At 50.9% G+C, this 26270-nt stretch overlaps 1 protein-coding gene across 4 annotated transcripts in view; it reads left to right on the top strand.

Annotated features, from left to right (window-relative positions):
• The window catches only part of TRAIP (TRAF interacting protein), a 46725-nt gene extending 21939 nt beyond the window's left edge, over positions 1 to 24786 (top strand). Inside the window, exons 7-16 of one of the 4 annotated variants that reach the window (XM_075072962.1) lie at positions 231 to 325; positions 1037 to 1150; positions 7882 to 7969; positions 9953 to 10042; positions 10322 to 10410; positions 19500 to 19655; positions 19908 to 19956; positions 21311 to 21436; positions 22068 to 22118; positions 22832 to 24786. In XM_075072962.1, the coding sequence (XP_074929063.1) occupies positions 231 to 325; positions 1037 to 1150; positions 7882 to 7969; positions 9953 to 10042; positions 10322 to 10410; positions 19500 to 19655; positions 19908 to 19956; positions 21311 to 21436; positions 22068 to 22118; positions 22832 to 22963 (990 nt within the window). In that variant the 3' untranslated portion in view covers positions 22964 to 24786. Of the gene's footprint in view, positions 1 to 230; positions 326 to 1036; positions 1151 to 7881; positions 7970 to 9952; positions 10043 to 10321; positions 10411 to 19499; positions 19656 to 19907; positions 19957 to 21310; positions 21437 to 22067; positions 22192 to 22819 lie in introns of all 4 variants that reach the window. The other 3 variants (XM_032783067.2, XM_032783062.2, XM_075072961.1) reach the window with 3 other exon arrangements.
• Positions 24787 to 26270: the final 1484 nt, after the last annotated feature.

Genomic DNA, 26270 nt, shown 5'->3' with positions numbered 1-26270 from the left:
CTGAAGTATCTGATGGCCAGCACTGAGAACTTGCCATGTGTTGGGAGCTGAGTGAGTGATGCAGCTGGGTGGAAACCTATTGGCACCTTGCGTCTGGGCTGATAAGATGGTGAGAGCTTTGAGGAGCGTGACTGCTGAGCAGGTTGTGCAGGTATTTCAGTGTACACATGCTAGCTATATGTCTCCTATGTGCCATGCTAACTGCACAAATGTGCCTATCTCTGTCTCAGAAACAAATGAAGTACCTGGAGCAGCAGCAGGAAGAAACCAAAGGTGCAAAAGAGGAGGCCCGAAGGCTGAGAAATAAACTGAAAACCATGGAGAGGTTAGATACAGGGCCTCTGCTGTGTACGTATATGTGGGCTGAGGCAAGCATGCTGTTCAGTGGTCCGAGTCACTTACTTTCTTAGAGGTCTTGTGCAGTAGTTCTGAATGCTACCAATGCAGAGCTACTTGGGTTCAGCCTCAGTTCCTGGTGCAGATGGAAATGTCACTGCTGTTGCACTGTTGAGCTGGGTTTTGGGAACCTCCTGCATCGGTGCTGGTGTGTCCTCATTGGTCCTGATCTGTCCAAACTCATCACCACTTCTTCCCACCCCAGCACCTCCAGGCAGTTATTGCTCTCTAAACAATAACATTTGGCACTTAGCTAGAGCTTTTCATCCCTAGCACTGGGAGCTTGGCTTACAGGTGAGGTAACCAAGGCATGTAGATATTGATGTGAATTGCTCAGGGACAATGACAAGGAATAGAGCACAGGAGTTCTGATTCCCAGCCTGGTGCTCAATCCACTACAGCACAACTGCCCCCGCTTCTCCCCCGCCCTTTGCTAAGCCATTGCTGCTCCACTGTTCCTCTCAAACAGTCCAGCTCACTAAAGGGCAGCTAGTGGGCAGCTGTAGCTTCCATCCCAGTGTGTCACTGCAGTGGGGGATCAACACACGAGTGGCCCAGGTAACAACCCAGCACTCCAACTCCTTTCCCAGCTCCACTCTTCATGGCTGTGTGGGAACCTGAGAGGACGTGTCTGTTTCAGGATTGAGATGCTCCTGCAGAGCCAGCGCCCGGAAGTGGAGGAGATGATCCGTGATATGGGAATAGGGCAGGCAGCAGTGGAACAGCTTGCAGTCTACTGCGTCTCACTGAAAAAGTAGGTGCTGAAAACTTGGCAGTAGATTTGTTTGTTCCATCTCTTGGATATGTATATATAGAACTCCCCCTGCAGGGTACTGGAGAAAAGTACAATGGTTTAGCTGCTGTGACTGCCTGTTTGTTACTACACTGGGCTTCGACTGACAGAATCAAAGCAACTTAGACTGGAGGCTGCCACTCGGAAATTCTTCCACTGATACTGTGGACATATGCATTGCTATAGGAACAGCTTTCATAGCTGTTCAGTGCATCTCGATGGTAATTATTGGATGGCAGTTGAGGGAACAAATCATTGACATACTCCTGGGGATGGTGGCACAATCCCTGAATGTCTTATTCATGCGGCACATAGTACCTGATAGCAGTGCTGCTATGGCTCTGATTGTTCAGCTTCCAAGTTCTTGCCATACTTCTCTGCACTGGCTCCAGCTCCTACAAAGAGATCCTTCTGCTCATGCGTCTTCACCACACCTTTGCCAGCTCCAATCTAATGGCAATTCAGTGATCACGATTTTATATGGTGCTGTCAGGCAGAATGATTGCACCTGCATTGTAATCGATAATGAGTTTGCATGGCAAATATCCCTAAGTGCCTCTGAACTTCTTCTTAACCGGTACTACATGTGCCCCTTCAGCAAGGAGGCTGCATGGCCCCCCTGATCACATCCCCTTTCCATTTTGCAGTCAGGGACTTTCGTTTTTGCCCCTTCCAGTCACTTGAGTGCAGTCTCCATCTAAGCCTGTTCTCTTACCTGCCCAGTGCTCTGGTGGTGGTTGCCATGCTACAGTTTAACGTTGGTTTATCCAGCGCTGGCTTCTCCCCAGTGGGGGCTCTTGTATAAACAGCCTTGCACCTAAAGTTCTTCTTCGAGTGATTGCTCATGTGTATGCCACAATAGGTGCTCGCCATGTGCACCAGTGCCGGAAGTTTTTCCCCTAACAGTACCCATAGGGGAGCACCCCTAGCAACCCCTGAAGTGGTATCTCTGTGGTACGGTATAAGGGGAGTTACGCGCTCCCCCCACCCTCAGTTCCTTCTTGCTGCCAGCGAAATTGTCTGCAGCTTTCCTCTAGAACTCTTGTTCATTCATAGTAGTAGTACCTGTAGGTGAAGTATTCAGATTAGTGTTAAGTTTAGTTTAGTGCGCCCAGGTTGGGGCATGCCCCATGCCCTGGGCTTTAAGTCGTGTGACACTTGCAGGTGGCCAATGCCAGTGAGTGACCAGCACACAGACTGTTTACGCTGTCTGGGGGAAACCCATCTCAGCAATCACTGCAAGATTTGCAGATCTTTCAAGCCTCGGACCAAGAAAGAAAGGGACATTCGGCTCCGAGCCATTCTGATGGAGTCTGTGTTGACCTTGACTCCGGTGCACTGCTCCAAGTCGGCACTGGGTACCGCAGCATCAGTGCGCAGTGACCCTTCAGTGACTTCCATGACTCAGCACTGCTCCCCACCCCCAGGGCACGCCAAGAAGGCTGAGAAGAGGTCTTCTCTGCCAAGGCACCAGAGCAGGACCGCGGGAGAGTGTAGACTCACGTTGGGCAGTTCTTGGTCCCTGTTGTACTCTTGGCCTCCGACTCTGCCACCGTTGGCCCCCTGGTCCAGAGGCAAGCTGCTGCAGTCACCTCCTGGTCGGTACCATTGGCGGTCAAGGGAATGTTCCCGATGCCGTTTGCTGCTCAGCAGCCATCCCATGTGTAGTCCACGCCGGTCACTGTTGACCCCCACCAGGTTGTCTGGCTGGGTTCTGACTGACAGGGGTTCCAGGCACCGCTTCGCCTCGAGGGACCGTAGACCTTGCGAAAGGAGCAGGCCCTGTCGAGACCGAGACAGATGGCAATGGAGGTCCTCATCTCCCAGAAGCTACCATAGCCTGTTGCGATACGGATGTCAACACCGTTTCCGTTCTTCATCTCGCTCCAAGATGCCACCACAGCACCACTCCTGCAGTCCCGACTGCGATCACCGGCGCCTCACTAGTGCAGACCCACTTGTCGGAGCAGATCGTGGAGCAGCAGCTACTGGCAGTACCATTCCTCCACGTCGGGATCACGGTCTCATGATTGGCGCCGTTCCCAACACCACTGCTTCTCCCAGTCCAGGGAGAGCGGCAGGTAGTTGTCAGTCGATAGGACAGGCTAGTCAGGCTGAACAGCCTGCTCCACCGGTGCCATAGCAAGTGCAGTGGCACCGGGCTCCTTGGCCAGCACCATAGTACCAATAGGCCCCGGTAGGGGCTTGTTCGGGTGACTGGAGCCTCAGAACGACCATCGGCCTCCTTTTCCCAGCCTCCCAGAAAGGAGTCGGTGGGACATGCATCTTTGGTTTCGTGCCCGGAGGGCGACCAAATTGTGGGACCTCCAGCACCGATGGGTATGCAGAGTACTGCGCCTGCATCCTTACCCTCCCCTGATGAGGAGATTACGGTCCCTTCTCCTTCTATTCTGCAGGAGGACTTTAAGGCCCACCAGGAACTACTGAAAAGGGTAGCATCAAGCCTCAACCTTCAGGCTGAAGAGGTGGAGGAACCCTCGGACTCCCTCTTCAACATCCTATCAGCCATGGTACTGGGCAGGGTGGCCCTCCCTTTCCACCAAGGGGTGGCAAAAATTTCAAATGCCTTGTGGCAAACCCCAGCTTTCTTGCACCTCATCTCTAAGAGGGCAGAACGGAAGTACTTTGTGCCCGCCAAGGGGCATGAATACCTGTACACCCACCCTGCCCCCAACTCCCTGATGGTCGAGTCAGTCAACCACAGGGAGAGGCAGCTCCAACCAGCCCCTACTCCGAAAAATAAAGACTCAAGGAGGCTGGACTTATTTGGGAGAGAGGTTTATTCGTCCTCTAGTTTCCAGTTAAGGGTGACGAACCATCAGGCTCTCCTGAGTCGGTATGAGTTCAATTTGTGGGGCTCTCTGCCCAAATTTGAGGACTCCCTCCAGGAACGTGACAGGGAGTTCAAAGCTCTGATGGAGGAGGGTACAGCAGCTGCCAGGGTAATTCTGCAGGCGGCATCGGATGCTGTGGATACGGCTGCAAGGTTCATGGCCTCCGCGGTGTCTATGAGAAGGGCATCGTGGCTCCTGCTGCCTGGGCTGTCCAGTGAGGTGCAGAACTCCTTGCAGGACCTCCCATTTGATGGCGAGGACTGTTTGTGGAACAAACGGACGTGAAGTTGCACAGCCTGAAAGATTCCCGCACTACGTTGAAGACTCTTGGCCTCTGTCCCCGCTCCAGCTAGGCCCAAGTTTAAGCCTCAGCAGGCTTCCACCCAGGCTACCCACTCTAAATACAAGCTCCCTTATAAAAAGTCACGGAACTATAAGAAATGGCCACAGAGGCAGTCCCAGTCTGCCCTTCCCCACGTCCGCGTGGGTCCTCCAAGGGTAAACAGGCAGGGAAACGTCAGTTTTGATGGGACACCTGGGGGTGACCTACTAGTTCACAACAGGGATCCACCCGCAATAAAGCTTCCCTTCTCCAGCTGCTTGTGTGCTTTTTCTCCCGGAGTGGTCGCGGCTGACTTTGGACTGTTGGGTGCTCAACACCGTCTCCCAGGGCTACACCTCCAGTTTACCTCTACCTCACCCAACCAACCTCTGCACTTGTCTCATGAGGCCCTGCTAGAGCAGGAAGTGGGGCGGCTCCTTGGCTTAGGAGCGGTGGAGGTGTTGCCAGTGGAGCTCAAACGCAAGGGGTACCACTACCGCTATTTCCTTATCTTGATGGCCAAAGGGAGGCTCAGGCCCATCCTGGGCCTCCAAAACCTGAACCAGTACATGATAAAGCTCAAGTTTCACGTAGTCTCTCTGGCTTCCATCATCCCCTCCCTGGATCCCAGGGACTGGTATGCTGCCCTTGATCTGCAGGACACATACTTCCATATTCATATTTTCAAGGGGCACAGGCACTTCCTTCGCTTCACAGTTGGACAGGAGCACTACCAATTTACGGTCCTCCTGTTTGGCTTGTCCACTGCCCCCAGGGTATTCAGAAAGTTCTTGTCTGTTGTGGCAGCCTACCTCAGACATTGTGGGGTCCAGATCTTCCCCTATTTGGATGACTTGCTGGTCAAGAGCATTTCCCGGTCACAGGTGTGGGATCATGTGGCACTCCTGTTCACGTGTGCCACCCGGGGACTATTGGTGAACGACACCCATGTCCACATTAGTCCTAGTACAGCGCATAGAGTTTATCGGGGCAGTCCTGAACATGATGTTGTCCAGTGTCTCCCTCCCACCGGACAGATTCGAGACCCTGAAAGGACTCATCAGCATGGTCACAAAGTTTCCCATGACGATAGCCAGAGCGTGTTTCCAGCTCCTTGCTCACATGTCGGCATGCACGTATGTGGTTCACAATGCCAGACTCAGGATGAGACCCCTCCTGCTCTTGTTGGTCTAGGTGTTCTCCCAGGCCAGAGACAGGATGGACACGGTCCTCACTGTGCCCAAGCCGATGATCGCCTCCCTACAGTGGTGGTCCTTCCCAGGGAATATGCTCACCAGGGTCCCATTCAGGGGCAGGCCAACGACGGTGGAGCTAGCGTTGGGCTCCCCACCCCAGGTCTGATGTGTCAATGTGCGGGACAATCAGACCCAAGGTCTGTGGTCTGTGCAAGACCTTGTCCTGCATATAAACGTCAAGGCGGTCCAGCTGGCGTGTATGGCCTTCCACTCGCACCTGAAGGGCAGAGTGGTCAGGATTCATGCGGACAACATGACCTCGATGCTTTACATCAAAAAGGAAGGCAGGGCCCGCCCCTCTGCCAGGAAGCCCTCAAACTGTACGACTTCTTTATAGCCCACGATATTTGCCTACAGGCCTACCACCTATTGGACACCTGGAACTCATGGGCAGATCGCCTGAGCCGAGACTTCTCCTCTCAGCACAAGTGGTCTCTACACCCACTGGTGGTGCACAGACTTTTTTCCAAGAATGGAGAACTCCTCAGGCGGACCTGTTTGGGACTTGGCAGAACCACTGGTGTCTCCAGTTCTGCTCCAAGCGGGGCCTCCGATGCCTTCCTACTATCCTGGTCAGGCCTGCTTGTCTGTGCCTTCCCCCTGATCCCACTGATCGACCAGGTCCTGGACAGGGCCCGGGTCATCCTGATTGCCATTGCATGGCCCAGGCAACATTGGTATGGAACCCTCATGTGCCTGGTGGTCACTCTGCTGTTGCCGACCTGCCCGGACCTGCTCTTTTCCACCTCAACCTAGCAGCACTCCACCTCACGGCGTGGCTGCTCAATGGTTAGGCCAGGGGAAAAGGATGTGCTCAGAAAGGGTTCAGGCATCCTCTTGGAAAGCAGGCGACTCTCCATGAGTCGGGCCTACTTGGCAAAGTGGTCTTGGTTTTCCCGATGGGCATCTGAGTGAGACGTTTCCCCTGTGACTGCCCCAATCCACCTCATTTTAGACTATCTCCTTCACCTTAGAGCCAAGGGCCTGGCACCCTCGTCTGTCAAGGTGCACTTGGTGACCATATCAGCCTTCCACTCGCCGGTGCAGGGGCACATGGTATCTGCTATGCTATGACTGGCCAATTCCTTAAGGGATTGGATCATCTCTTCCTGTACATTAGTCCCCGCTTTGGCCATTAGCTACGTGCTCCTGGTCACACCTCTCATGGAAGGTAGCCTTCCTGGTGGCAATCACTTCTGCTAGACGGGTCTCAGAACTCAGGGCCCTGACCTCCGAGCCCCCATACACAGTGTTCCATAAGGATAAAGTCCAGCTCCGCTCACATCCTTAATTACTCCTGAAGGTGGTCTCTGCCTACCACATGGGTCAGGACATTTTCCTGCCAGTCCTCTGCCCCAAGCCCCATGTGTCCAGTGAGAAACGCCGCCTCCACACACTTCACTTGAGACAGGCTCTGGCCTTTTACCTGGAACGGACTAAGCCTTTCAGGAAGTCTTCGCAGCTGTTCCTCGCCTTGGCTGAATGCATCAGGAGTTGACCGATCTTCACTCAGAATTTCTCCAACTGGATCACCTCGTGCATCCATACCTGTTATGACCTTACAGGAATCCCTCCGCCGTCAATTGTGAGGTCACTCAACTAGGGTGCAAGCTTCGTCGGCTGCCTTTTTAGCCCATGTCCCCATTCAGGACATTTGCAGGGCTGCCACACGGTCTTCAGTTCACACGTTCACCTCGCATTATGCAATCGTCTCCCAAACCAGGGAAGACACTGGGTTCAGCAGGACTGTGCTCCATCCCGAGAGTTTGTGAACTCCTATCCACCTCCAACAGATATAGCTTGGAATCACCTATTGTGGAATACGCATGAACAATCACTCACAGAACAAAAGACAGTTACCTTTTCCATAACTGGCGTTCTTCGAGATGTGTTGCTCATGTCTATTCCACATCCCACCCTTCTTCCCCTCTGTCGGAGTTGTCTGGCAAGAAAGAACTGAGGGTGGGGGGAGCGCACAGCGCCCCTTATACCGTGCCGTAGAGGCGCCGCTCAGTGGGATGCTAGGAGCGCTCCCCTACAGGGGGAAAACTTCTGGCACCGGTGCATGTGATGAGCACACACACCTATTGTGGAATAGACATGAGCAACACATCTCAAACACCAGTTACGGAAAAGGTAACTCTCTTTTCTGCAGCCGTGGAGCTGTGAATCAGGTATCTGCAGGCAGTATGTGATCACTGACTCCAGTTTAGAACTCTATCTCAAAAGCCCAGAGTGACTAGTTTGGGCTCTTTCCAGGGAATATGAAAATCTGAAAGAGGCTCGGAAGGCGTCTAATGAGATGACTGAGAAGCTGAAAAAGGAGCTGTTTTCTGCCAATAATAAGGTAAGGAAAGTGCAGGGAGTTGCACATCAAAGATGTCTGGGTGATCTCTGTTCTCTTCGTGTCCAACTATAGCCTCTGCCCTTCGCTCACAGTAAGCGCTGCTCCCACCAGCCAGCTGTATCAGTTACTCTAGCCACTGCCTGGTAAACTGAAAAATTCAGCTGGTGCTTCCTTGTGCTTGGAGCACGTGTTTGAAGAGCCCCACTGATTGTTTAATCTGTTATCCTAAGCTGTTAAAGAACCAGGTAAATCTCTCTCTTCTTTGCAAGTCCAGAGCTTGTAACAGAGCAAATACTATAACTAACCCCTGATGGAATGTTCTGCCCTCTTGTGTATAGGGCATTTGTGTCCTGCAGCAAACTACCATCCCTGCCCTATATACTCACTATCTGAAATAGGTGCTGTTGCAAGGTACGCTTGGGGGCTCAAGTGACATTGGTAATGTTAATTTGCTGTTGGGTATCCAAGCAGCCGTGGCCTTCCCAGCCCTGGTGATCTGGCAGGTCCTGACCAGTGGCATCGCTTGACAATTTGGTTGAGGTCTGTAGCTGCTGATCCAGACTAGAAGTGGGAGTGCATTGCCAAATAGGAATCCCTCGGCCCTCCAATGTCAGTAGAGCAGATGTATTGTAATTTTGAGTGGCAGGGATTGAATACAAGCTGCTCTTGCCTATGAGTAGCCAGGGGTATAGTCACCGTACTACTGAAGTCCCATAATGTCATAGTCCAAGGTCCTAAAACAGAACTGCTTTCCTGAATTGGTGAAGTTGCAGTGACTGGCATGTTTGTGTTGTACTAATGCTGATGCAGCAAAACTGATGTCCCTGTGAGAGTGGTGAGGCCCCATCATCACTGTCCTCCAAGGTGGCAGTCCTGATTCCCTTTGATCTGATGTGTCTCAAATCCTGTAGAAATTCAAATGATTGAAGGGAAGTGTAGCTGTTGCCACCCATGTGTTTAAACCATGGAAAAGCTGTCACCATGAGGCCTGAAAGCTCAGGAAATCACCTGTGAAACTTCTCTGCTGGAGGCTGGGTCTGAGATAAACCACCATGGGATTCCCTCTGCAGGCAGCTTGAGGGAATGAACAGGCATGGCTTGCTTACACTGGAGTACGCCAGCAATCTAGGCCAGTGGTTTTCAAACTTTTTTTCTTGTGACACAGCTGAAGAAAAGTGTTGATGCCTGTGACCAAACATAATTATATCTTTTAACTAGAGTTTCCATAAAATTATAATATTGCAATACATTCCACTTTACATAACCAACACTAGTCTTAGGAAGCCTATTGTAAGGAGTGTGGGAGGTGGCCCAGGGTAGGGCAGAGGGTGGGATGCGGGGGTGAGGGGTCTGTCTGGAGGTGAGGGCTCTAGGGTGGAGCTGGGGATGAGGGGTCCAAGGTGCAGGAGGGGGCTCAGGGCTGGGGCAGGGTTGGGATGGGGGGGTGAGGGCTCTGGGCTGAGGGATGAGGAGTTTGGGGTGCAGGCAGTTAGCTCCAGGGGAGGGGCCTACTCTCCCTCCTTCCACTCCTCCTCCCCCCCCTCCCTTGGCTGACAGCTCCGGGGGAAGGGGCCCCTCTCTCCTGGCCTGGCACGGAGCTCCAAGGCCGGGGGAGAGGCTCACAGCAGCCCTGCAAGCCCCAACTTGCTCCCCTCCTCAGTTCCCACCCACACCCTACCTTTCTCCTCTCCAGGTCCCTGCTGTGGGACCCTTTAGAGCTGCTGCATGGCAACAATTGTTATAATTTAAATCAGCAGTGCCTGACATTCTGCAACCCAGTACTAGTTCACAACCCATACTTTGAAAAACACTGATCTAGGCGATCTAGAGTGGCTGCCCTGCGTCTCCACTATGGGGTGTTCAATTCTTAAACAGTAGGGCCTGAAAGTTGACTAGGAAAGATAGCTTGTGCTTGCTGTATACCTGATACGTGCTTCGGATCTTTTCCTATCATTGCACTGTTGAACTGTTCTTACTCTATAGCTGCAGAAAACATTCTTGGAGTTGGAGAAGATGAAAGAGGAGTTAAAAAGCACCCAGAAGGATCTGAGTAACGCAGACAAGGAGATTATGGTGAGATCCTCCACTCCTCAGCCTACAGTAGCTGGTAGCAGTCCATGGCCTACAGCTGCAGAGCCAGGACTTGTGCCAGCTCTAGCTGGACACCTAGCTCACTGTCCGTCCCTGTTACGTCGCCTCTCTCCTGATCCTGTTTGAGACTCTGTCTGTCCCCTGTGTTGCAGCCTGTGGGCTTTCCTGAGTTTTATGGGCAGGAGAATGCAAACTCTCTCTGGCACAGGCTTCCCATTTCATCATCTGTGCTCTGTTGTTGTTTTTTTGGTTTTTCTTCAGAGTTTGAAGAAGAAGATTGGAATCCTGCAGGAGACCCTGAAGGTGCCATCTGTAACCAGCGAGACGCTTAGCCGACTAGTCTTCGAAAGGTTAGATGGATGCATTCCCTGGGAATCAGTGTAGTGCACATAGAGGCATACTGGGTGCTCTACAGACATGGATAGGGATGAGATCTTGGCTCCAAAGAGCCTTCTGCCTAAATCAGAACAGAAAGCTGGAGTGTGGGATGCAGCAGAAAGCAGTAGCTGAGGGTGAAGTGGGGCAGGCATTGTGGTAGCTTAACCTTTGTTCCCTTCAGGTGGCTCTGCACATTCACATTCCGTACTGCACTGACTGTGATGCCTGACCTTGGAACCTTCTTCTAGCAGGGTCATCTAGAGCTCTCCTCCATCTTGCCCATCCTCTATGTCACTGACATCCTGACAGCAAGACTGGATCTCACCACCTCACTTCCTTCCAACTCTTGGCCTGCATGGATGTGAACCTTGCCTGGCTCTTTGGAGCCTGAGTCGTTCTCTTTTAGAGAGCTAGTGTTAGCTTTGTACTATAGTGAGTGTGTTTCACAGATCTGGTGGACTCAAATCCCAACCTCCTCTGCTTCTTTGGGAGGTGCATTTCCTGCCCGGCTGGCTTCTCAGCATCTGACAATCACATGTGGTCCCTCAGAGAAGAGTGCTCGCCTTCTGAGTGTTTGACTTGTCAGACCTTCGCTCTCAGAGCCCTCAAGGACAGGGAGACTTGTTTGTAGCTCCTCCTTGTCAAGGAAGCTCTTGATGCTAGACCTTTTGGATCCCATCACTCCTCAGATCCAGAGTCGAAGAAACCGATTTTGGCTCCTCTCGCTTTCAGTTGCTCCCAGTGATCGAAGGTTTCCAAGAGGCCACAGACTGTCGGGGCCAGATTGGGTTCCTGCAGCTCTCTCAGTCAAGCCTCCGAGGCTATGCATGTCCATACCAAAGACCACGCGGTCAGATCCGACTGCCCCAGTTCTGGAAGAGAGTTCGAGAAACAGTTCGGCCACCTTCACAGGTCCTGTACCTAGTGCCCCATAGATACCCAACCCCCATGGCACTCCTCTTGCTGCAAGACCAGGGTCAGTTCTGAATTCCACTTCCAAATCCAAGAAGATGGATTCAATTGTTGTGTCAGAATCAGAGCCATTGATGCTTTCATTTTCGTCTGTCCCATCACCAAAGGAAAAGAGGCATAGGGACAAAAATGGCCGCTGCATCAAACTTTCAGATCCATCTGATTCTCCCAAAACTACTACGGTTCCAAAGCTGTGGCTTCAGTCTTGTGATAGGAAGAAGAGATCAGAGGGCGCTACTGATTCTTCCTGTGAACACCTTGTGCTTCCTTCTCCTAGGACCCTTATAGGGTCACCACAGAGAACTGGATCTCCATACTTTGCTCCAGATCAGCAGCTATCCCTGGTACATTCTATATCTGATACATAGATCTGATACAGCCCTGGATCTTTACCAGGAGGAAAATAGAGGAAGAATGCAGAGACCTGTGGCTTAATTCATACCATCCTACAGTCCGCCTCCTCCAGGCATGTTCCTGAACCCTAGTTGCTGGGGGAACTTGTTGTCTTGTGGCCTTATGGGGGGCTACCTCGGGAATTTTGCTATTATCATCTGTGTAGGCAGAGAGGTAACTTTTTTCTTCTGCAAAGGATTTGGGAGTCCAGAGATCCTCAGATTGACACTACAGATGGTGAGATTGGAAATGCTGTCTGAGGACGAAGATGAAGAGGTAGCTCCCTTCTTTGAGTAGTAGCATTTGGAAACAGATTATGAACCTGATTTATCACCAGATGTATGTGGAGGTGGCTTCAGCCTCCTCTCCTGAGGATGCTACACAGTTCCACAATTTAATGGATTGTATGGTATCCACTGTAAATCTTCCTGCAGTGGCTGTGGAAGAGACTTCTTACCTGGTGTTTGATATCCTTGATGCGACTTCAGGGAGTAGAATATCCCTACCTATCTTAGATGGTTTGCTACAGCTGGCTAAATCCATGTGGACCTTGTCTGCTGCTTGTCAGCCTGTTTCTGAGGAAGCTGACAAGTTGTATCAGGTACCCTCTAAGGGGTGCTGCTACTTCCATACCCATCCAGTCCCTAAGGGCAGGGCTAAGTCAACCTAAGTTATGTGACTCCAGCTACATGAATAGCTGGAGTTGACATACCTTAAGTCGATTTATTGCAGTGGGTTGACGAGAGCGATCAGAAGTTGATTTAGCGGGTCTAGTGAAGACCCGCTAAATCAACTGCACGTCAATCTCCCAGTAAGTGGAGACAAGCCCTAATTCACTGGTGGTGACTGCTGCCAGTCGCATGGCAAGATCTGGACAGCCACACTCCACCACAACCAACAAGGAAGGAGAAAGGATTGAGTCGTTGGGGAGAAAAGTTCTGTCCATCGTCCCTCAGTATTAGGGCGGCAAATTATCAGGCAGTCATGGCCCACTTACAGGAGAAGATGACACTGTTTTTACAAGTCTTACCTGATGACAGAATCAGGTTAGCAAATGCCATTTTAATGGAGGGCCAAGACGTAGCTACACACTCCTTCTGGGCCTCCTTTGACTCTTCAAATTTTGCTTCCAGAGTACTGGCTGCTTCTGGGGCCATTAGGAGGCATGCGTGGTTTCATTTATCTCCTCTAGCTCTGGACACGAGGAGTAAATGGGAGGATCTCCCCTTCAGAGAGGAGGAAATCTAAAGGATGCAAGATTGACAGCCATTTTCTGGATTTGATTCCCTTCTGGGCCTTCTTTTCAGTATGGGACATCTTAAAAGAAGAACAGGCTGACCTAGAGGCGGATTGAGCAGATAGGCTTCTTTATTGCAGTACTTGTTCCCCTTATTTTTTATTGAATCAGAGACATCAACCATGGCAACAGCCAGCAGCCTTCCAGAGTCAGCCTAGAAAGAGGCCTTTCAAACCTAGGTCTAGCTCTAACCAACCTGCTTCCTCATCCACGTCTTCAGGTCAGGACAAGTCTGAGTTTTGACAAGATGATTGAGAGTCAAGAACCAATCTACCTCCTTTTTTGGTGGCAGGCTACCCTACTTTCTCAATGCATGGAGGCAAATTTATATCAGACCAATGGGTGCTAGAGAAAACTGAAAAGGCCTATGCCATATAATTCGGAAAATTGCCTCCCCACACCCCTTACCCCTCCTACATTTCCCTATCATTAGAGGAGACCCTTAAGACTATTCTTCTTGCAGAAGTAGAAAAGTTGCATATGATGGAAGCAGTCAAGGAGATCCCTGTATGTGTGAGGGGTCAGGGCTCTTATTCCTGTTACTTTCTGGTACAAAAAAGGATTGAGTGGGGGGGTGGGGGGGTCATCCAATACTACCCTGAAGGGATCTGAACAAGTACATTTTTGGAAGCTTCAGGTCTGTATATTGACTTCAGCTTCTGTAATCCCTTCTCTGTAGGTCATGGATTGGTTCACAGTTCTTGACTTAAAAGATGCATGTTTTTTCATATATTGACTCATAATAGTAATCACAAATACTTTTGTTTTGTGGTAGCCAGACACCACTTCCAGTATGGGGTCATAGAATCATAGACTATCAGGGTTGGAAAGGACCCCAGGAGGTCATCTAGTGCAACCCCCTGCTCAAAGCAGGACCAACACCAACTAAATCATCTTAGCCATACCTGGGGTGGGGAGCCCATGTGGAGGACATTCAGACCCAAGGTCTGTGGTCCGCGCAGGATCTTGCCCTGCATATAAACGTCAAGGAGCTCAGGGCAGTCTGGCTGGCGTGCGTGGCCTTCCATTTGCACCTGGAGATCAGGGTTTTCACGGACAACACGGCCTTGACGTTTCACGTCAACAGGCAAGGCGGGGCCGCTCCTCTGCCAGGAAGCCCTCAGGCTGTGGGGCTTCTGTATTGCCCATGACATTTGTCTACAGGCCTACCACGTACTGGGCACCCAGAACTCACGGATGGATTGCCTGAGCCACGACTTCTCCTATTAGCACGAGTGGTCTCTACACCCAGAGGTGGTGCTCACACTTTTCCAAGAGTGGGGAACTCCCCAGATGGACCTGTTCATGACCTGGCAGAAACGCCAGTGTCCCCAGTTCTGCTCTGCAGGGGGAAGGATGTGGGTGCTATCTCCGATGCCTTCCTTCTATCCTGGTCAGGCCAGCTTCTCTGTGCCTTCCCCTCAATCCCACTGATCAGCAAAGTCCTGGAAAAGATAAAGATGGACAGGGCCTGGATCCTTCTGATTGCCCCGGCGTGGCCCAGGCAACATTGGTATGGGACCCTCACGAGCCTGGCGGTCACCCCACCGTGGCCATTGCCATCCCGCCTGGACCTGCTCTCCCAGGACCAGGGCCGCGGCCTCCACCCCAGCCTAGTGGCACTTCACCTCACGGTGTGGCTGCTCAGTGATTAGGCCAGGAGAAAGGACATGCTCGGAAGGGGTTCAGCACATCCTCTTGTAAAGCAGGCAACCCCCCATGCGTCGAGTCTACTGGCAAAGTGATCTCGGTTTTCCCAGTGGGCTCAGCAGGGCTGTCCTCCATCCTGAGAGTTTGTGAACTCCTACCCACCACCAATAGATGTGGCTTGGAATCACCTATTGTGGAATACACATGAGCAATCATTTGAGGAAGAAAAGGCAAGTTACCTTTTCCGTAACTGGTGTATTTCAAGATGTGTTGCTAATGTCTATTCTACATCTCACCCTCCTTTTCCTGCGTCAGAGTTGTCTGGCAAGAAGGAACTGAGGGTGGGGGGAGCTCGCAGCACCCGTTATACCGTGCCATAGAGGCGCCACTCCAGGGGTCGCTAGGGGCACTCCTACGGGTACTGCTAGGGGAAAAACTTCCGGCACTAGTGCATATGGTGAGCACGCACACCCATTGTGGAATAGACATGAACAACTCATCTCAAAGAACACCAGTTACAGAAAAGGTAACTGTCTTTTCTCCAGGGTGGTTGACTGGAGGTGGATATGTTCACAATGAGTTCCAACAAAAAGTGTCACTTCTTCCTGTGCGGAGTGAGCAGGGACAGTCTATCCTTGTCATATGCTTTCCTTTTGCATGGAGAAAGGATTTGATGTGTGCCTTGCTATTGATCCAGAAAGTAGTGAAAAACAGGGCAGGGCAGGGCAAGGATAATTCTCATTGCCCCAGCCTGACACCATCAATGGTGGTTTACTGATCTTCTGCAACTGTTTGCCAAAGTCTTTCTGTGTCTTCCTCTGTCTCCAGACCTACTATCTCAGCAGGAGGACGAGATCTTTCACCCAGACCCACCGTCTTCAGTTGACAGCATGGGTGCTCAAACTTTGCTCTTGAGTAGTCACGTTCTTTGTCTGTTCAGGGCAGGCTAATTAACTGTAGAAAATAGTCCACTAGAGCTATTAGTGTTTAAAGAGGACCAGATTTTAAGCATAGAAGAAGGGGAAACCTGATTGCTCTGCATCTGCTTTCATTCCTTGTGCTCTGGAATACTTAATGTACTTGAAGTCTGGGGCTTATCTAACTCATTGTTAAAAGTCCCTTTGGCAGCCAATTCTGTGTGTCAGACTTTATTTAGTAGTGGATTGCTGTTTCTTCATTCGGTCAAAAGGTTTATGAAAAGTTTTATTAAATGTATGCTGTCTGGTTTTGGGATCTCAATTTGGTGTTGGCCATGCCCCTTGAACTAAGTGTTCTTTCTAGCATTTATCTATCAAAACAGCTTTCGTTATTCCATCATGTCAGCTAGGAAAGTGAGTGAATTGAATGGCCTTGTGGCTGATCCACCTTTTACTCCTTTTCATAAGGACAAGGTAGGTCTCAGACCTGATCGCAGGTTCTTACCAAAGGTGGTGTCTGATTTTCATAGGCAGTGTTATTGTATCAGTGTTGGTGCTAGAATATTAGACACACAAATTTGGTGAGATAATATGTTTTGTAGACTTACTTTGCTGAGGAGAGAGACAAGGTTTCAAGCTTGCACAGAACTCTTCTTCAGGTCAAAAGAGCTCTGCATGAGCTTCTCTCTCTCACCAACAGAAGTCAGTCCAATAGAAGGTATTATCTCACCGACATTGGCTCTCTGATTTTCATGTCTGTCAGATAAATAATTTGCCCTACCCCCCCTCCCCAACTGCACTTTCATAAGGGGGAATCATCCTACACACTGTCTGCACCAGACGGGCTCTCGCCTACTACTTAGAACTAAAAATTGTCATAAATCGTCTAGATTGTGCCATATGCTAAACACCACATAGGTTATATGGTTTCTTCTTCGAGTAATTGCTCATGTGTATTCCACAGTAGGTGTGCATGCTTGCTACGTGCACCAGTGCCAGAAGTTTTTCCCCTAGCAGTACCCGTAGGGGGTGGGAGCACCCCCCGTGACACCTGGAGTGACGCTTGCCTGGTGCGGTATAAGGGGAGCTGCACGCTCCCCCCCACCCTCAGTTCCTTTTTGCTCCCAGTGAAGGTGCGTCGGAACGGCTCTGCTCCAGCTTTGCTGTAGCTTGTCCCCAGAACTGTTCGTTCGTTTAGTACCTGTAGTTAATTAGCTGTTTAGTTAGTTTTAGTTAGTCAGTGAGCCTGGGCCGGGGCATGCCCCGAGACCCAGGATTTAAGTTGTGCGGTTCTTGTTGGTGTTCTGTGCCAAGGAGCGACCTGCACACAGACTGTTTGTGCTGTTTGAGAGAGACCCACACCAGCGGAAGGTGCAAAAATTGCAAATTGTTTAAGCCGCGGACCAAAAGGGAAAGAGACATTAGGCTCCGGACCATTCTGATGGAGTTGGCGCAGACACCAACCCCAGCACACTGCTCCGAGCCGGTACCAGGCACCACGGTGTTGGTACGCGGCATTCAGCCAGTGCCTTTGACCAGTCAGCACCACTCCCCATCCACGGGACACGCCAAGAGGACCAAGACTCCCTCCTCGCAACGGCACCAAGGGAAGTCTGGAAAAGAGGCTAGGCCCATGTCGGGCAGTCCTCAATCCCCATCGGGCCCCAGGTCTCTGACTCACATAGAAACAGGCCTCTCCAGATGTCCGGATGCCTTCCACACCCAAAACCCTCCAGGCAGCCCGGGACATCAGCGGGGCTCTGAGCACTGGCATGGACATGATGTCAGCCCCGCACTTCAGAAGCAAGCTGCTGCTGGAATCTCTACAGTCGCCTCTTCTGGTACTCTAGACCTCCAGTTCCACAGTGGGACTTAAACCTGGTCTTAGCTCGTCTCACAGGGTCCCCTGTTTGAGCCGTTGGCCATGTGCTCCTGGTCTCACCTTTCGTGGAAGGTGGCATTTCTGGTTGCTATCACGTTGGCTGGACGAGTCTCGGAGCTCAGGGCCCTGACCTCTGAACCCCTGTACATGGTTTTTCACAAGGTCAGGGTCCAGCTCCGTCCACACCCTGTGTTCCTCCCTAAGGTTGTCTCCGCATACCACGAGTCACGACATTTTTCTGCCAGTCCTCTGCCCCAAGCCTTGTGCATCCAGTGAGGAACACCACCTCCACACGCTCGACGTGCAGCAGGCTTTGGCTTTCTACCTCGAGTGGAATAAGCCATTCAGAAAGTCCTCATAACTCAGCTGAGTGGGCGAGGGGCCAGCCAATCTCTACCCACAGACTTTCCAACCGGATCACTTCATGCATCCGGTCCTGTTATGAGCTGATGGGCGTTCCCCCGCCTCCCATTGCGAGGGCACACTCGACCCAGGCGCAGGCCTCGTCTGCTGCCTTCGTGGCCTATATCCCCATCCAGAACATTTGTAGGGCTGCCACGTGATCCTCAGTTCACACGTTCACCTCGCACTACGCGATCGTCTCCTAACCCAGGGACGATGCCGGGTTTGGCAGGGCTGTCCTCCATCTTGGGAACTTGTGACCTCCTACCCACCTCCAACAGATATAGCTTGGAATCACCTATAGTGGAATACAGATGAGCAGTCACTCAAAGAAAAGACAGTTACCTTTTCCATAACTGGTGTTCTTCGAGATGTGTTGCTCATGTGTCTTCCACATCCCACCCTCCTTCCTCTCTGTCGGAGTTGTCTGGCATGAAGGAACTCAGGGTGGAGGGCATGCGCAGTTCCCTTAATACCATGCCAGGCAGGTGCCACTCCAGGGCTTGTGAGGGGCGCTCCCCCTAAGGGTACTGCTGGGGAAGATCTGGCACCGGTACATGTGGCAAGCATGCACACCTATTGTGGAATAGACATAAGCAACTCATCTCAAAGAACACCAGTTACAGAAAAGGTAACTGTTTTTCCCCGTCCTCTCCCTTGATTAAACAGTGTATTGCTGATTGTTACACATTAGCAAAAGTTTCTGTACCTGCTTCAGTGTGATCACATTCCCTTTGCTTGTCACAGGCAGGTGCCAGTCATTGAAATTTGCAGAGCTTCAACCTGCACTTCGGTGCACACTGTAACCAGGCACTATGGTTTGAAGTTGGTCTCTAGGGCAGACGCTGGATTTGTTAAAGCAGTGCTTCAGTCTCTGTTCAGTTAGGACTCTGCTCCAAGTGAGTTTGAGGACTACTCCTCAGACTGCCACTATACGTGGGGCAATATGCAGAGCCACTCGAAGAAATGACCTTAACTTACTTATAACCGGCATCCCTCGAGATGGCTCTGCATGCTTACCCTTCCCATCTGCCTCCCCTTCTCTGTCAGAGTCTTTGTTTGTTCTGTCTCTGGCTTTGCAGTGGTGTCAGAATGGTGTGGGAGAGCCCTAGCTGAGCCTGTTAGAAGGAGACGGTGCAGTCCCCGTAAGTGTGAATGTGCAGAACCATCTCAAAGAACTCTGGTTTTGTTGTTTGTTTTTGTATCTTTCTTATCCCCTCTCGCTCATACTAGGTTGATGTGAGGACAGGGGTTTGTTGGTATCCGGAAGCATGTGTTCAGAGAGGGACTCAGGTGTAATCTGGAAAGCTCTGAGGGAACAAAATGAAGGGGTAGGTTATGAGTGAAACTCCAGCCACTAGGAGCAAAACTGCTGTTTTAACTCAACATTAGAGAAGTGTCATTATAACTACTCTTGATTTGTTAGGAGATCCTATCAACTTTGGGATCCCAGTTAAAAACGTTGGGGTAAAGGTCTCTCTCTTGTCTGTCTGGTGAACGGTATGTAACTTGATGGTGATGGATGACATCTCTGAAATGGCTTTGCAGCCCTGCTCCTGTGGAACTGCTGAGCCCAAAGCTCCACCGCCCAGCCCATAGCAACAAGATCGACCTGGACACCACCTTTGATGTTGAGACGCCTGAGCATCAGCCTCACAAATCAATCACAACCCCTGCAAAAAAACCCAAGCTGGATAAAAAGCCGTGAGTTCTCCCCTTTCTCCAGTCCTAGGTGGGACCAAGGGGACCAAGCTTCAGTCACTCTAATGCTCACATTTCTGCTGAGCATCAGGATCTCTGCCGTTTAATGTCTCCTAGTGCAATGAATCAATCTTTGTTTGGCCTTCCATTTAGCAGCTCCTCTCCCCTGCAAATTCTTTGCTAATTGCTGCAGTCCTCTGAAGCAGTGAACCTACAGCAGATAGACATCTGACTCACTGATCTGATTTCTTACAGGCCTCTTGTGACAAACCTAGCAAAAAAAGTTCTGAAGGAAACAGTGGAGGTAAAGTAACCAATTGCTGGCCTCTTAGATCCCCCTGCTTTTCTCAGTCTGGTAATAGACTTAAGAAATTGACCAGAATATCCCTCCACTTGGGCTGTACAGCCATCGTGCTCTGATCTTAGTACTGCAATACATGCTCCAAGGTGCATCGCCTAAACCAATGTTTTTCAAAGTACGAGTTCCGACCTAGTACTGGGTTGCGGAATGTCAGGCACTGCTGATTCAAATTATAATGTTTGTTGCCACGCAGCCTCTCTAAAGGGCCGTACAGAAGGGACCTGGAGAGGACAGAGATAGGGGGTGGGCGGGAACTTGGGAGAGGAGCAAGCTGGGACTTGCAGGGCTGCTGCAGGCCTCCCCCCAGCCCTGGAGCTCGCTGTTGTCAGCTGGGAGAGAGGGACCCTTCCCATGGAGCTCCATGCAGAAGAAGAGAGAGGCCCTTCCCCTGGTGCTCTGTGCTCTGTGCTGCCTGCTGGCAGGGAGAGAGAGAGGCCCTTCCCCTGAAGCTCCGTATTCCCCCTGCTAGCAGGCAGCAGGGAGAGAGGGGCTCCTTCCCCCGGAGCTAGCTGCTGCCTGCTAGCACAAAGAGAGGCCCTTCCCCTGGAGCTAGCTGCTGCCAATGGGGAGTCCTCTGGCCCCAGCCCTGGGGCAGCCTGCCTGCACCCCAAACTCCTCATCCCTGGCCCCACCCTAGATCCCTCACCCCCCGCACCCACCTCCCACACTCCTTACCATAGGCTTACCAAGGCTAGTGTCTAGTGTTGTTTAAAGTGGGTTAAGCTGGAACGTTTTGCAATATTATGATTTTATGAAAAGTCTGTTTAAAAGATATAATTATGTTGGGTCACGAGCATCAACACTTTTCTTCAACTGGGTCACGAGGAAAAAAGTTTGAAAACCACTGGCCTAGACAGTGTTCATACAAATGCTCTAACACAGCTGCCCAAGTCCAGGGGCTATTCTAGCCTTGCAGACCACCTGTTCTTAATAGTTTCTGGGCATTTCTACAGTGCACTCACCTGGCACACACACTATTGCTATTGCCAATGACATCAGTGGTGTTAAACTCTAAGGATCCTGGGGGCAAACACTTTGACGAGAGCTGGTCTTACTAGCCACATGAAACACAAACACTTGCTCCTAAGCTTTGTTCTTAAAAGCAGGAAACCATAGACATTGATACTGACTAGCTGAGAAGCTGCAGTTCCATGGTCCACCTTAAAAGGATAAACCATGGGTACATGAGCAATAATTGCTAAGCTGCTTGGTACAGTTTTCAGTGCTATCTGTTTCTGTAAATGAAATTCAGGGAGTAAAGCTGCTCATGCTGCCTTTCCTCTCTTTCCTGGGACAGAACGGGGCAGGTGAGCCAGAGGAGGACCCTCTAGAAGAATTCTTTCCTGCATTCATCAGGAACTCGGTTCTTTCCAGGAAGCCACCTGTGGGCAGCCTGCTGGGGCCACACAAGAACTCAGGAGCTGTGAGTATGTGCCCTGGCCAATCAGAGCAAGGATGCTGCTCCCTGCCCACCAGTGGTGGAGGCTTGTCAAGGGTCAGTCATAGGCATTCTAGCCCCTGAGTGATCTAAGTGGGAGTGAATGAAAACAAGACTCTTGCTTTTCCTATGTGTTTGCGGATGTGAGAAGTGGCTAAAGACTTCTCTTTAGAGCCTTCTGTCTTCCCTCATGCACTGTGAAGCTAGTCAAATGGCCATAGCCCTTCACTGAGATCCTGTCCACCATCATTGCTCTAGCTCGGCAGCTTGTCTGTCTCCCCCACGTTTCCCACTAAAGGTCCTATTTCTTTAAGAGGGGTTCTGTCCGTTGTATAAGCCTCCATCAGAATATGGCCAAGTTCCTCAAAAGTGACTTTGGGCACCCAACTTGGAGACCCTCAAAGAGTCCTGATCTTGAGAGGGCAGTTGCTCAGCATTTCCTGAAACTCTGGCTTCTTTATTGTCTCAGGTCAGGCACCTTAGTCTGTACATTATAAGGTGCCTGGAACTGTCCCTCACTTCCAGTACACTGCAAATTTCCAGCTTGGGTGAAGTACCTAGTATCGCCCAAGAGGCAGACCTTGTGTGGTGTTATATCTTCTCTCTTCTTTTCTAGGTGAGAATGGGGTATGATGGCTTAGGAGGTAGAACTAAGTTTATACAGCCCGTATCCTTCCCCACCATCTGCGCTGCGGAAATAAGCGGGCAGGAATCTCTGCTTTGCTTCCCTCTCATTTGGGGCGAGTATCTAGGGTGATTAATGCATGGGCTTCGCTTGGGAATGGGCTGGGGACTCTTTAAGGGAGCATGTGGTGGAATTTGTTTAAGCAAGCACTTTGCCCACAAAAAAGGCTGATTTTAATTAATCTGTTTTCTATGCACCAAGTTAAACTGTACACCAAACATGGCTCAGGTGGGAGAGCAGAATATCTAACTACATGTCTGATTAAAGACACTGTTCTGGTGTGTAGTTCCACTACACAGCTCTGTCTTCCATGCACTGGGGGAGGAGGAGGGAGACAGATGGGTTGGGAACTCTTGAGGGAAACTTAGAAGATCCTGATCAATCTGGGAACTTGTGGCTCAGATAACTGTGCTGCTGTGAGTCTTGTATGTATGTGGGCACAGGTCTTGGGGCTGTATTTGACCTGTATGTGAACCATGTCATTCACAAGGAATGGGGGATCTGAGTCATCTGATCACTGTGTAATAGTTGTCAGCTCTTGGACTGTCACTTGTGGTGGCCATGTTCTCTGGGCAGGTCTGAGACCCTTCCACATGGTCCTGATTGAAAAGTTAGCCTAATCTATCCTGGAGCTGGTAGTAAATCACCCTGCTCCCCATTTTCAGACTTGTTTTCCCTGACAGTTTTCCCTTCAGACAAACCCAATGGAGATCCGTCCCTTAGCTGTGAAAAGCAGGAAGAGGAATGTCTCCAGGCCAGCATCCACAACTGCAGCAGCTTCCTCCTCTGGCACCAGCCAGGCAAAACTGGACAGCTTCCTTCAGTAAACCTGAAGGCTTTCCTGGTCACTTAGGCATGCGTGGGCAGAAGTCTTGTGGCTTACCTACATCTCTGCAGAACCAAAGCCCTGGGACCAAGGCGCAGTGTCAGTCAGAACTCTCCCATGGGCTGAAACTGCCCTTTTGTAGTTCACTGTTGATCCAGTCCAGGCTGACTACACTGTGAGCATGGCAAGGCAGGATGTGCCATGTGCTGCCAGCCGTCTTGGGAGATGGGGCTCCTGGCACTGAGCAACCCGCTTGCCTTTGCGTGACATGCAAGGTCACTGATTGTGCTCAAGAGCTCAGGACTCCCTGTGGGTGGGATATGTGGATCCCTCATCTCTGCCTGATTTGACTCATCTTGGCCTCACTCCTAGGCAATGCAGTAAAGTGTGGGACAAAGCAGACTTAGAAATCTCCTGGCTGCTGATTGGTTCAGGCCTGGCCTTACGAGGCTGCATTTCTCCCAGGAGCCTTTGTTGGCACAGGATAAACAGTGAATTTCCTCGCCCTGCTTCCCTGTTCTCTTAGGCTTTAGCACTTCTGGTGGTGATGGGCCCCTTGGGGGACAGAGCACTCTAGCTGGGTTTCAGGATCATCATAGACATGAAGATGGAGGAAGGGGATCCAGTGTCTGTTAGCCTGTAGCATCTAGGGCTGATTTCCACGGCAGAGATGCGCAGTCTCCCTATGCTGGATGTTTCATCTCCAGCTGTCCTGGCTAGTAGGGCGGCATGGCAATCCTTTCTCTAACCTGGAGTCTTTGGGCCAGACCGTGCCTCATGCAACCCCACCTGAAAGAAGGAGTCTGCCTCAGGCACAAATCTGGTTTTTAATCTGATAGCCAGGGGAGACACCTTACACTCAGGCATGGCAGCTGGGGACTTAGCCTAGCAGGAGACTGCTTTGGAAGGGATGAGCCCAGAATCCGGGCAGACAACCATTCTGTGTTGCTGTCTCTGCCATCCCAGCGGGTAGCCAGCCTGCCAGTTGTCCATAGAGCAAAACTGTGTGTGATTTGTTGCTGTACAATGGGCATGCAATCGGCACTGTACTGTTTTATCTGATCCCCAAGCAGCCGCTTGGCATGCACAGGTTTAATGAGGAGATGGGTCTGTAATGAGGCAATCAGGGATGGGGTGATCTTAGCATTTTTAGCTCAGCAGCACCAGGAGCCGGTAGCCTTTCCCAGCTTGCCACATCTGTAGAGCTTTATTTTCCAGAATCGAGAACTTCATGTCTCTGTACCAGGCTCTTAAATGGGCAGGCGTCTGTATGATTCTCTGGATGCTCTGCAGACTTTAGTTTGGAACTTATATTTTTATGTATTTAATCAATTTTTTTTTAATGATATGATGAGTTTACAAATGCTCCTCTGAGACGGATCCCTCCCTACTGCTGCTTGAGTGTTAAATACAAAATACCAGCCCAGTTACGCTTACTGGGAAAGAAATATGATGGGGCTGCTGATTGCTAGGGGAGGGCTTTATTCTGCTGTCATTGGCCTTAAGCTCAGTCTGGTGTCTCACATTTCCCATGTGGTTCTGTTCCAGATCTTGCCCTGATACAATGGAGCCCTCTTCAAATTGTGCTGTTTATAATGATTGGCTAGTGAGAATGGCTAGTTAGAGAGCTGGCCGGACAGATCCAGCATTGGTACAGGCTTATCTGGAAACCAAAATGAATGGATTAAAGGCAGAGCACTAACTCCACTGATTTCAGCATCAGCAGCTGTTTGTGTCAGTACCCAGCCCGTGCAGTGTGGGTGCCCTGATTCCTGTATGTCCCTGAGAACATGTGCGTTTATTAAATAAATGTGGTGTACAATATGGAGCCATCTGGTTTGTAACCTGAGGTGGCTGCTGCTGTCGTCTCGTCTCTTCTCAGCGAAGGTCTTGCTCCCTCCATTGCAGTCAGGGAGCCAGGCTCTCACTGGGGAACAAAATTTGAAAGTAGTTGAGACACTCTTGCACATTCCTCTGAGCCAACTGGTGCAGGCCACTGATGGAGGCAGAGACCTGGATTACAGGGGCCTCTGCTCTCAGCCAGTCTGGTGAGTCCTGTGGGGCCTATTAAAGTATTGCTGCTGCCGTGCCCTAGTATCTTACTCCCTGGTGCTTGTGGTAGCAGAGAAAGGGGAGCACCACCATCCATGGAACACCAGCCACTGTTCCCAATAAATGCAGAGGTGGGCATTAGCTCCACTGGAGGCAGGCAGGGAGAAGGTGAAGTGACTTGCTCAGGAGAAGGGCACTGGGCAGGGCATGAAGCTGGCACCTGAGAATCTGCAGTGGTGGAGACATGGTAGATAAATGGCCAGAGGCCAGGCTCAGAGCTGTTGGTTGTTCCAGCTCCAGAGTGTGGGCTGGCACCCTTGGGTGGAACTGGAGCTCTGCATGGGGGGCTTTCCAGCATCTACCCCTACATGTGGAGTGGAGGCAATCGGTCCCTTGGCTATGAGGTGGCACAGGAGCATTGGGCTGGAATCCTGGATGGCTCCCTAATTTTCCCTCCCTCCTAGCAGCTCTGATTGATGGGCTGGGCCCTCAGTGGAGGGAGCTCTGGGGCAGTGAGGAAGAAATGACCAGTGGGGGAGTTTGGCTGGAGGGAGGGTGGGAAAGTAGTATAGAGTCATAGACTTTAAGGTCAGAAGGGACCCTTATGATGGTTTAGTCTGACCTGCACAACGCAGGCCACAGAATCTCACCCACCCTCTCCTTCAATAAACCGCTAACCTATAGTTGAGCCAGTGAAGTCCTCAAATCATGGTTTAAAGACTTCAAGATGCAGACAATCCTCCAGTAAGTGACCTGTGCCTCATGCTGCAGAGGAAGTCAAAAAAACCCAAGGCCTCTGCCCTGGAGGAAAATTCATTCCTGACCCCAAATAGGGTGATCAGCTAAACCCTGAGCCTGTGGGCAAGACTCACCAGCCAGACGCTCAGGAAAGGATTCTCTGTAGTGTGATGCAGCATGAGAGTGTTAGCAGGGGGCCTTATTCCCTGCCAAGGGAGGAAGGTTTGCTTTAGATTTAACTAGAACATCTGACTTCAGTTAGAGCACCTGACTTCAGTCATGTGATAAAAACCCCCTGCTTCAGTCAGACAGTGTGGGAGTTGAAGGAGGAAGGTTTGATTGGAGCAGAGTGCAGGTTGCAGAAGTTGGAGAAGAGAAGAGTTTGATAAGAGAGAAATAGAAAGTTTGGAGGAGTGCTGCGGTGGATTGTGAAGTCCAGAAGAAACCCTAGGTAAGGGGCACCAGGCTTGTGTAGAAGGGAGGCAAGAAGCCCTTCACAAGCTGAAGGGTAGGAGAGG

Source organism: Chelonoidis abingdonii, chromosome 16 (genome assembly GCF_003597395.2).
Source record: "Chelonoidis abingdonii isolate Lonesome George chromosome 16, CheloAbing_2.0, whole genome shotgun sequence".
NCBI classification, from domain to species: domain Eukaryota; kingdom Metazoa; phylum Chordata; order Testudines; family Testudinidae; genus Chelonoidis; species Chelonoidis abingdonii.
This window is presented reverse-complemented; position numbering and strand designations above follow the sequence as displayed.